The 12269-nt window shown below is 43.9% G+C and overlaps 1 protein-coding gene across 1 annotated transcript; it reads right to left on the reverse strand.

The window, feature by feature from the left end:
* Positions 1 to 3732: 3732 nt before the first annotated feature.
* LOC138467271 (ribonuclease H-like) lies at positions 3733 to 4230 on the reverse strand. Its single transcript, XM_069607280.1, has one exon. The coding sequence runs from the start codon at positions 4228 to 4230 to the stop codon at positions 3733 to 3735; it is 498 nt and encodes a 165-aa protein (XP_069463381.1).
* Positions 4231 to 12269: the final 8039 nt, after the last annotated feature.

Genomic DNA, 12269 nt, shown 5'->3' on the forward strand with positions numbered 1-12269 from the left:
GTTGATTGGATTTCAAGGGCATGCTGTCAGATTTATGATGTGAGTTTTACAATGTCCAGACCCTCCCACAGTTACTTTAGCTAAAATCCAGTTTTGCCATAAATGGCACATTTGTACAGTGGTAGCATCTTAACTAATTACATAAGCAGGTTACATATTTTATGAAGAACATGGCAGTCCAACTCTGCAGTCTGTAAAACATTGTTTCGTCCTTCTAATAATTTTTGGTTATTTTTAGTGTGAAATATTCAGCCTACAATTCTATAACTGTATACATGTGTGTGGATTATCATTAGGCATGTCAGCATTGAAATTCGCAGTGGCATCAGGTATACTTTCTGTGGAATACCCACTTCTCTGCCATTTCTATTCCCCATATGGCAGCAAAGTCTGGTTACAAAGATAAAAGTCTGAAAAGCTTCTTAATAAAATAGCTGTTTAAACCAAATGGTCAGAATTGTCCTCCAAATATGCTCATGCCTTTCCAGGCCACCCCCCTAAGTCCAGGGTTGTCCTGGAGTTTTTCTTTGAAGCTTCTTGTAGAAGTCAGAAGGAGTTGTGACTTTCTTTTTCATATCCTTGTGTCCCAGAATTTCTACTGTGAGAGGCCTCTGCCCAGCCTGGAGCACAGACGAATGTCTGACGAGCGTGTGAACTTTCTTTGTCTTGGTCCATTCAAAGTTTTTCAAGCTAGCAATTATCACTTTCGTATCCTGGAAGTTTATGGTGGTTCCTTTTGGGGCAAGCCTTAGCTTTGCCAGCAGGGAAAGACCTGTCCTGGAGCTTGCAACATTCAGCCAATGCAGTTTAATTCTATTTTATTTTATTTTATTTTGTCCTGGATCAAAACAAACCTGTTGGATAAAACATCCCCTATATGTTTTACAGCAACAAACCCCTTTACATTGCTAGGCCCAGAAAAGTTTTTGTTCAACATGGTACTTTTAAAACAGTCATAAAATGACTGTCTTAAAAGTACCATGTTGAACAAAAACTTTGTGGTTTGGAAAAGCCCATTTTTACATGTGTAAAGCCAGCTGGCATTTTCCTTATAAATTCGGTTTGTCTCTTGCCTCTGCATTTCCACATTGTTTTGTAGCCATAGTTAGTTTCTGGTAGGCAGCAATTTGTTTGAAACACAGATGCACTGAAATTGACATAGGCGCAGAGACAGGGCCTCTTTGACGCATTGATCCTTGATATTTTGTATCCCAAAAGTAAAGCGTTTCCCGTGTGGCTGAAGTAAAGCTTCTTTTGATTCCTTCAGAACTGAACAACAGCATGTCATTCAGGGATACTGCTCTTGTCTGCTGGAGCATAATGTGAATGGACATGGCAGAGTCTCCTTAATAAAATAGTGTGAAGAGGAATCAGAGGAAAAAGCATCTGAGCGGCATCATTTTTAATGTAAATATTTCCCTTTTTCACTGGGAACTGTGGGTATGCAAGCAGCAGAACAGTGCTGCTTTAGATTTGCTTCTCTTGGGTGCACCCCAGAACACACTGGCACCTTTCTCTGTGTGATCCCGGTTCCAACTCACTCATTTTGTGTTTGGCAATATGGTGTCACCAACCCTTTGTCGCTGCAAAGCGCAATTTTGACGCAATGGTGCCCCAAACAGCCAGCGCAGCCATTTTGCTGTTGACTGCCAAAGCGCAGCTTGGTTGTGGAGAAGCATTCTGTTGAGTGGGTCAATGTAGCCCACAAATTCCCCTGACTTTTCTGAGACTTTGTTGAGGGAGAGTAGGGCAAAGTGGGGTTCATTGGTAGGGCGAAACGGGGTTAATCAGGTAGGGCAAAATGAGGTTCATCAGGTAGGAGTCCTTCTTCCATTAGGGAGCAGTACGCCACGATCCTCTCGCTGTCTCTACCACAGCTTTCCCTCAGGTCTTCTTTTATGGTGTTGAGTGACACCCCCAGATTTTCCTCGATTTCTCCTTTCCAGGTCCCAGAGGAGGTCCTCCATGGTCTTTGAAGGGCACAAACAGTAGGAATCGATAAGATAAAGAACCGGTTATTACATTTTCCCATTGACTGCCCTCTGGAAAGGGTGACAGCAGTGGGACACACATACATTGCAATAATGACAATATTCAGATAACAAGACAAAAGCTCACTCACAAGACACAGATAACTGTTGCTTTTTTTTATATTTTTTTATAGAAGTTTTGGGAATCCCTTTCATCCTGATAATGAAGAAAAATACTCCCTGTTAAATAATTATACCTGTAAATCTATCTGTTCCCTTCTGGTTCTTCTTTTTCTTATTGTCCTGCTTCAGATGTCTCCTCTATTTGATTTTCTCTTGACTCCTCAATAAGCTGCAAAGTGTGCCTAGGGTGACAACTTTTTAACTGATTAATATGGACCAATTTCTCTTCTGTCAGTTCTCCTTTGGGGATGCAGATTCTGTAGGCGACAGGTGAAATTTTATCTATAATTTCAAGAGTACCGCGCCAGCTTGGTAATAATGTCCGCTCTTTGGTCTGGTTCCTTTGGAAATTGTACAAGTAAACCCTGTCTCCTACTTGGTATTCCTTTTTGGTTGTTTTTAAATCACAATGTGTCTTCATACCCTCTGCAAATTTTTCCAGATTCCGCTAAGCATACGCAAAAGCATGTTGAAGGTGTTTTCTTAGATTCTCAACATACTAATAAGTTGTTGAGGCGGTTATCAGTGTCTGCTCTTTTGCTCTATAGAGCAGATGCTGAGGTAGCACCATCCTTCATCCAGTCATCAGCTCAAATGGAGACGTCTTGGTCACAGAAGAAGGTGTAGCTCTGATGGCCATCAGGACAAGCGGTAATCGGATGCCCCAACTTGGCCCAGAGTCTGCCACAAACATTTTCAGAATGCTCACAATTGTTTTGTTGTACCTCTGAACTCCCCCACTAGAGGACTGGTGGTATGCAATGTGAAGTTTCCTTTTTACCCTAAGTATCTCCCACATCTTTGTCATCACATCTCTGGTGAAGTGAATACCTCAGTCTGACTCAATCCTTTGGGGTAGGCCAAAACGCGAGAAGATGTGGTTGATCATCAGGGCAGCTGCTGTTTCTGCCTTGCAATTTGCACCAGGAGACATTCCACCCTTTTACTAAACAAGCATGTTATGGTTAACCTGTACTTGTTCCCCCTAGAGGAGCGAATCACGGGCCCAATAAAATCTACTTGTAAATCTGACCAAGGCAGTGCCATCCCATCTTCTGGAGGGGAGCTCGGTGTGTGAGTGAAGTTGGCTGAAATTGCGCGCACATAAGACACCCCTCCAAGTATTGGCCGAGGTCCTGCCCCATGTGTGGCCAGTATGCAACTTTTTGAAAGATTTCTAAAGTAGTGTGAAACCTCCAATGACCATCTGTGGCCGCATCATGGGCGTGACTTAGCATCAGGGTTTGGAATGCGGTTGGGACCACCCACTGGTCACAGCCAGATATGGATCCCCTTACCAACAAACCGTCTTGGATTTGGAACATTTTTTGGATATTTCATCAACACCCTGAGGTCCTCTTTCCCATTGTAGTCGGTATCTGTCGGGAAACTTCTCAGGGTCCTCAATGTGTTGATAACATTTTCCAATAATCGGATTCCTTTTTAGTGCCATGATTAAATCAGCATCTGGGGTCTCCTTACTCCATTGGACAGTTGAGAGTTCATTGTGAGCATTTGTCTAGGACCTAATGATAGCAGTGACCTGGATTTCCCCCTGGATGTCTCCAGTTTTGGCCAACTAATCAGCTAGGTTGTTTCCAGTTTTGTCTGGCCCCTTTATTCTGGAATGATCCTTGATATTCTTCCAATAGATGGTCATCCCACGAGAGGTGACCAGATCATCAATATTTTGGATTAGCTTGCCATGCTTGAGAGGTTTGTTATTAGCACATAGCATGCCTCTAGTTTTCCAATTAACCAGGTGCTCCACGAACCCATTCCGGATATAATCTGTGTCAGTGATTATGACCAGTTTGTGGAGTTGGTGTTGGACGGCAGTGAGGATGGCCTGATGAACTGCCATCAACTCCACCACTTCACTACTACGGGGACCGATTTTGTACACAGTGGAGGATTCCAGGGCATCATTCACCCAGGCATTCCCAATGCCAGCCACTAAATCCTTTTCCCCATTGTTGTCAACATGGTAGGAGCACACATCCACATAAACTGTGGGCATTCCCTGGCACTTGTCTTCTTCATAGACATTGTGCAGTGAATTCAGGTTTGCCTTCATGTTTTCCAGGATTTTAAGACTTTCGTCCTCGAGACAGATTTCTCTGGCACAATCATGCAAGTCAGCCAGACCTTAAGCGAGGGGACTCTTCTTTTTCTGATCATATCTGACCTCCTCAGGGAAGCCTTGCATTGACAGAATCCAGGAAGTAATTTTGGAATTACTCACATTTCCAGCCTGGATTCTGTCACTTTGGAGGTATTGCAAAGGCTGGTGTGGAGTCTCCACTATGATGTGTTCCCCCTGGATGAACGGGCGGTAATTCTTCAATGCCCATACCGTTGCCAGGAGTCCCTTCTCACAATCGTTGAATTTTTCCTCCACAGAGGATAAAGTCTTGCTTGCATAGGAGATGACTTTATTGACCTTGTCATGCTTTTGATATAATACTGCTGTCAAGCAAGTATTCAATAACCCTGTCTCCAGGAAGAACTCTTTGTTTTTGACAGGGTAAGCGAGACAAGGCGCTTGCTAGAGGCTTCTTTTGAGTTGTTTTACTGCCTCAACTTGTTCTGGACCCCACTCCCACTTGACCCCCCACTTCAACAGATGGATCAGGGGTCTTGTCATCTCTGTGTAATCCTCAATGAACTTCCTACTGTAATTAGTCAGTCCAAAGAGGCTTCTTAGCTCACGCAGAGTTGTGAGGTCTTTCAGTTTTAGGAGTACTTCCACTTTCTTTTCCTGGGGCCAGAGACTATCAAGAGTTATCTCATGCCCCAAGAAGTTGACATGGGTCCTGCACCACTGTGCCTTTTGGAAGGACAGTTTTGCTCCGGCAACCCTCAACTGGGTCAGAACATAACGGATTTCCGCTATATGTTCCTCCACAGTTGAGCTTTTTATCAGGACATCATCCACATAGGCCAGGTTACCCCTTTCACCCAAGTCGGGCATGTCCTTACGTAGGAAGATGTTGAATTTGTTGCCAGAGTTTATGTATCTGAAGGTAGTCCGGATCCAGGTGTACTGTTGCCCCCGAAGGTAAAGGCCAGCTTGTATTGGTCTTCCCTACTGATGGCCACGGTCCAGTACCCTTTGGTCAAGTCAATGGCAGTGTATACCTTTGACCCCTGGATCTGGGTCAGCCCCATGTCAATGTAGGGAAGAAGCCATCAGGACATGTGGACCCTTTTCTTAGCTCCCTAAGGTCTGCGCAGAGTCTCTATTGGCCATTTGGTTTTAAAATCCCCGGCACCAGATTATTAAAGGTGCTGTGGACTGGATGGATTATCCTACAGGACTCAATGTTTTTGATGATTTCCGTCAGGGACTCCATGGATGCAAGAGGCAAACAATATTGCTTCACAAACACCGGAGTCATTCCAGGGTCCGTAGGAATTGTTGTAGTATGGATTTCGGTGCAACCACAGTCATACGAGTGCACCGCAAATAGACTTTGAAAATCTAAGAACACCTCTTCAACTTTTGCTTTTGCTCCGGAGTCTCACAAGCATCAGCTATGTTGACTCGCTCTGCAACCATTTGCCTGAAGCCTGAAAAGACTTCCGGTTTTGTTATCTCAGCGGCCTCCTCCAATTGGGTGGAGAGGTCTCTGGTTAGAGTATTGAAATGGACAGAGGGTTTCAAGTAGGAGAGGCAGTCATTGAAGACCTGGAATATCACCTCATCCTGCCTGATGTCACAGGTCACCTCTTCCTCACCGTAAGGGAAGGAAGAGTACAGCAGGAAATTCAGCCCCTTGCCGGGTGAAGATCCTGTCTGGTGGTAAGTCATTGTCACTGTCATTGTCAAAGCAATCATTGGGGATTGGTCCTATCAGTTCATTTCCTAGATCCATGGAAAAATGTTGGTCATCAACCGCCATTCCAATAATGGTGCCTTCTCCCAGAGTGATACTCCTAGGGTCACTGTTATCCATCAATATTAGAATGGTGTAATTGACTTAATTAGTATTGACTAATGGTATTGCGTTTAACCACAACCCCTGCTGTTGGAGATGGGCATTGCGGTGTACATATGCGTTAGGATTTTGCAGTTTCTGTGCTCTTTTAATTTTTAATTCAAGTGGAAATTGTCGGGTCCGTCCTGGGGTGGTGATTTCCTCTCCAATTTGAACTTCAACTGCACATGGCAGCAATTGGGCTGAACAAATGCTTTTTTTGAATCATCAAAAAGTCCATGGCATTTACCCCTAGTTGGGACCAGGTTTTGTAATTTATCAGGCCCAAATTAATGGCAAACCGATTGAGAATGTCATTGCCTAAATAGAATGCAGCAGGGATATCTCGCACAACCCCACAATTGTGCTCTATGCTTTTGTTACCTATTGAAATTTTGAGAATACACCTGCTAGGCAGGAGATGTTTGGAATTGGGAGTTTCTAGGCCCATTTCCCACTTATTGATCAATTTTAATGTGGGAATGGCTGGATGTTTTGGCAGCTGCCTGAATGTGGCTTTGTTGACAAAGCTCTTACCATTGTTCACGCACACTCGGGCGAGAACAGATTCCTTCCCCTCATTTAATTGAATAGTGATGAACAATTGTTGCCTAATTTTCTGAATATCAGCTAAACTTTGAGCTGGTTTCTCATCCCTTTGACCATACGATTGGGGTTTTCAGATTGTGAATCAGTATACAATTACAAAAGTATTTCCTTCCAGTGTGGAATACCACTTAAAACTGAAAGAAGGTTGATTTTTAGAAATGGAGAGGAGTTCCCTTCACCAGTTTGTTGTCCTACAGCAATCACTGTCACGTCAGGCATTTCATTATTCTGGAGATGAAACTCAATATGATCAGATTTGTGTTCTTCCATGTGGCATGTGCCATTTAAACTAACATGGTTGACACTCTGTTTTAATTTAATTGGCCTGTTAGTCTGGGTCCAGAGGACCTTGTTCACACAGCCTGTTAGGGGTGACAACCTGCGCAGGATGTCATTCCCTAGTAGACATGGTGTGCCCTCTGCAGTCACGACTATAACAGGGTGTTTCACCTTATGTCGCCCAATTTTTATTTCCAACTCCACTCTCTCCTCGACAGGAATATCTTTCCCGTAAAAGTTCTGGAGTTATCCAGGAAGAGGGGTGAGAGGGATCTGGTCTGTTATCTCTCCCCCCCTTCCTTAATTTAGCTGCTCAAAGGACCTTTTTGACAGAAGAGTTGCTTGGGATCCAGTGTCCACCAGTGCTGAAAATGTACATTGACCTTGCACTTGGAACGGGGCATAAAATCTACCCTCTTTCTACTCAAGTGGGCAAAGGTAATGGGCATTTTGGGCAAGCTGGGTGGTCATTTTCTTTAATTTGGAATCTGACACAGTGGCTTTTCGGACAATTTTCTGTGTCAGAGTCTGGGGATCTGTAATGAAAATTTGACATCTTGAAATAGTGGAGATTTGGGAATCCCCTGTTTCCCTTAGCTCTGTGCTGCCCCCACTTACCGGGTGGCAGTCACTACAACCAATTTGTGGGGAGGATCCCTCCACTACTATCTTCTTCTCAGGCTGACAATTCTGAGGTTCAGGGATGGGTGACTCTGCATCAGTCCCCACTCTCACCCAGTCTTCATTTAGATCTCTTGTGACCCATTTTTCCTTGGGAGGAATTCCCCCATCCCTGAATGAGAAGATTGTTTTCTCCAACTGCTCTAAGGATCCTTCCCCTTCAAACTGGAGGACACTAACTTCCTCCCCAAAATGGGCATTTTTACTATCTTTATTTCTCCTACCCACCCTCTGTTCCCTGGGTGGCAGGTTTTCAGGGGCAGGAGTGTTTTGTTCCAGTTCCTGGGAGGAAGCTTCCTCTAGGGCTTTACACCCACCTTCCCCCGGTGCCTCCTCCTCTGCAACTGAGACTTGTTGGCGTTCTCGCCCCACCATTGTTCTGGAGTGCCAGAACCTTGTTTTGTCGGGTTCTGAGCTGCCATGTTTATTTGAGGGTTCTGTTGAGCCATCAACATGCGACCCAGATCCAGGGTGAGGTTCTGGACCTGGCGCTCCAGTTCGGACACCCGTTCTGGCTGGTACGGGGGTCTTTGCTCATACCTCGGTTGTTCACGGGAAGGTTAACTATCCCTTCTCTGGTAGTACCCTGGATATTATTGATTTTGGTAGCCCTCCCCCCTTTGCCTCCCATCTCCCGGATCGTGTTTTCTGGGCTCCTGAACCCGGGGAAAGAAAGGAGGATTGCCCTGCAAGCCTCTTGGGGTTTCTGCGGGCGGAAAAGTGTTTCAGAATGGCTGCCCTGTAGGTGGACCATCTTGAATGGTTCTGGTCCTCCAGTCCAGCAAAGAAGCTGGAGTACTCTGGAGAGAACGTCCACTTAGCATACTCTATGCAGTTCTGGTTGTCTTTAAGGTGAAAAGTGTCCATCCTTTGCTCGTAGAGTTCCAAATGTTACCAGACAGAATATTTTGTGTTTTTGTGGTATGGGGTTATGAAACTCGTAATGGCCTTAACCCGCCATAACACTCTTTATTTTATTTGCCTTGTTTGACTTTGTCACCTGAGTCCACTCGCCCTCAGACTCAGAGGTGCTACTGTTGGAGGAGCCCTCCTGATCTTCTAGACGCTCCCTAATTCTTTGAGCTTGGGAGAGGCTTGCAGAATGGTGAGGCCTAGTTTCTACTCCCCTGTGGGGCACAGGAGAGCAGTCTTCTGACTCCTCCCTGCATCCAGGGTTGGTGGAAGACCCCCCACCACTGCCCTGATTGGGTGGAGGTCTTCAAAATGCTCATTTTGGGCCTCATTTCATTCCGTTTTTCATCAAATTGAACCAACTGATCCTTTGGATGGTAGTATCTCTGTAGATCTAACTCCCTCAATTTCCCCTCACAGGAGACTTCCTTGTCAGGGACATCTACCTTAATGTTTTGGTATCTATACTGAGATGCCCACCCATCAATTTCTGGGGGGCACTGACCTGTCAGATCCATCATACTAAACCTATTTAATTCTGCCGGCCTCATGCTTTCTGCTCCATATGGACCAGTAGACAGGAAGTCAGCAGTGTTTAATGTATTAAATGGGGTTGAGTCCCTTAGTACAGAGGTCATCACACTATGATCAGGGGTTGCTCTGTCCCTCTCTACCTGTTCGGGATCCCTCCAGTTTGTATGAGATCTAGGATACCCTTAACCCAACCTTGCCAGTTTTTCCTTCTCAGCCCCTATCTCTTGATAATAGGCAAAGATCTGGGCCTTTTGCTCAGCTACCAGGGCTTTACTGGCCTCTATGACCGCTCTTGAGCTGCCACTTGTTTGTGGATTCCATCATTCGCTTCATAGAGGGCCTCACTATCTCTTTTTGCTGCCTCTGTAGTTTGGGCACCGTGAGCCAATTTTTGTTGTAGGAGGTGAGCCTCCCTTTTCTGCACATTTAGAACCTCTGTGCCCTGCTCTAACTTGAGTTCCATTTGTCTCCTATGCCCTATTGATTTGTCATATTTTTCTTTTAGGCCAGTCAGTGCCTGAAGGTCTGACTCCCTTATCTCCAGATTGTTTTTTAAATTACACATTTCCTGGTGAAGGGGCTCTTTCTCCTGACACAGGGCGGCCCTTTGTTCAGCCAGGTCATCCCTATGTTCAGTTATGGTGCCTAATTTCTGGCGCTCTTCATCAAATTCTGATTGAGAGTGGAGGTCTCTCAAAAATAATGTATTACTTTCCGCTTCCAATTTTTTTATCTGATTCTGTAAAGTGCCCATTTGCTCTATGCTGGCAATATTGTATCTCACTTGTTGTTCTAATTTCAGTTGACCCTCTTCCAAGGAGTCAACCTTTTCTAGGCACTCCATTCTTAAAGCGTTTAATTGGGCCTCTTGGTCTACATTATTCTGTTGTTGGAGAACCAAGTCCTCTTTTAATTCTTTAATATAATCCCCAGATGCTGCCTCAGAATCTTGGCTCTTTTGCAACTTTTGTTCTGCTAATTTCAGTTCAGTCTGGATTTGAGCAAAAAGTTCAGATTGATTTTGTGCAAGGGTTCCATTTTCCTCATGCTTTTCTCGCATCACTCCCATATGGAGATACATATAGGCCGCAATTATGACAATTTTAGTCTGCTCCTCTTTAATTTTCGAGTCATGTATAACTCGCCCAAACTTGGTGTAATAGGCCACATGTCTGTGGTGGTGACCTGTCACGTTATTTCTTCTAGCCAGACTTTTTCATCTTGTTCTGGCCATTCCATCCTGACAAATAATTTGTGCAGAAGGTGCTCCCTAGCTATATTGATTTCTAATGTGGCCATTTTGGAAAGTGTTCTTTCTTTATTAATTTATTAATTTAAGGGTAATCTGTATTCTATTGCTTTTTGTCTATTTTTGGGGATGATTTAGGTTTAATTTTATACACACAGGCCTGGTACTTAGGATTTTTGTTTTGGGGAGGCGCTTCTACAGTGTAACCCAGTATTCCAACTACACAAAGTACTCCTACCTTGGAGGTTAGTCTGCTGTGTTAGGCTGTCACGGGTGAATAAACAAACTCAACCCCAGACTTGAGCCCCCAATTTGTTAAGGATACCAATCAGGCATCGCACACCGGACCAGGACACTTGGTCTTATCCTGTGATGTGGCGCTCAATAGGAATGCTCTTTCTTTAATTTCAATTAATTCAAATTGAGCCGACACCTGACCCATCTCACACCCCCTTTTACAAATACCCTGGGTCATAATGGACCATGAACCAGGCCGGTTGGTGAAAACACAAGATTTATTTATTTATTTATTTATTTTTAGAATTCACGAAAAACACACACATTTTAATAATGGGCAGCAATCACCAATGGGGTGATAATTACAATGGAAATCGAAACAATGCACTTGGTTAACCTTCTAGTAGAACATATCCAACGCACAATTTAATAAGAGCACTTTTTGAATTAGGATAGATAGAACCCAAGTTAAGGTTTCCCCCTGCAATGTTCCCTCAACCCACAAATACTCAAATTCTGAGTGGAAAGAAAGAAACAGCAGATAGTCAGAGATAAGAGGCAGTAAACAGAATCAAAATGTGACCTTCCCTCACAAAAGAGGGCCTAAAATGACCTCGAATTTTGATAAATACTTAATTATATGTGTGTTAACTAAAGATATGCATATGTTTTATCACAGTAAAAGGGATGTTATATCACTAGCAACCATCAGGCAAAGTATCACAACAGCATACCGTCCACAAAGCAGATTGAAATGGAAAACCGAGCGCAGCACATGGGAAAGTTGAATTTTTTCTAGTTTGCAGTTTTAAATGTAAAAACGTGTTTTTGCAAACAACGAGTGAAAAACACTGAATTGGAATGGGATGTCTTGACAGGGTAATTCATGCACAGCCCAGGGACAATATAGAGGTGAAAGGAGAGCTATAGGTGGTGATTTGAGAAAGATTTGGAAGGTAGAGTGAAGTTCATTTTTTTAGAGTGAAGTTCATTTTTTTGGAAAATAGAGCAGTGAAAAAGAGAAAATCGTTTTTAAAAAATAAAAGGCAAATTTTACTTAAACTAGATTTAATGGCTAAGAAAAGAGGAATGCCACCCACGAATATAAAAGAAAAACTGCAGTTGTAACCCTTCACGCAGTGTACCCCTTTTCTTTAGGGAAAATTAATTTATTTAATCAAAATATTGCTGATAACTTATGATCTATGCAAGACAGAAATTAAGAGAAAAGTGGCACTAATGCTTGGAGATCAAGGACAAGATGCAGAGAATTCTGACAGTTGTACAAGTTATCAGCATATGGATAGGGTTGCTTAGAGAGCAGAACAAAGATGAAAATCAAGATGGGGTAGACTATGTGTGATGGCATGTGGATACTCACAATCCGCTCTTAACTTTTGGGATTAGGCACGGTCAACCGGGTCTTGACTCCAGGGCTTGGGTCACTGGATGGCGGACTCTCCTGGCAAAAGGCAGCGGGGCAAAGGTCTGGTCACAGCACAGCGCCGCCTCAGCGGGATGGAGTGGGTAAGCAGGTAGTGGGCCAAAAAGCCGGTTGGTTTCAGGAGCCTTCCCAAAAGAACACCACAGCTTTCCCTTTGGTTATTGGGATTTTTAGATCAGGGGTCTCTGGAT

Source organism: Ambystoma mexicanum, chromosome 4q (assembly GCF_040938575.1).
Source record: "Ambystoma mexicanum isolate Mex_15411 chromosome 4q, UKY_AmexF1_1, whole genome shotgun sequence".
NCBI lineage: Eukaryota > Metazoa > Chordata > Amphibia > Caudata > Ambystomatidae > Ambystoma > Ambystoma mexicanum.

What these genes read in the sequence shown, in the direction of transcription:
- LOC138467271 (XM_069607280.1), bottom strand. Translation starts at nt 4,230, where the DNA reads ATGAAGGCAAACCTGAATTCACTGCACAATGTCTATGAAGAAGACAAG.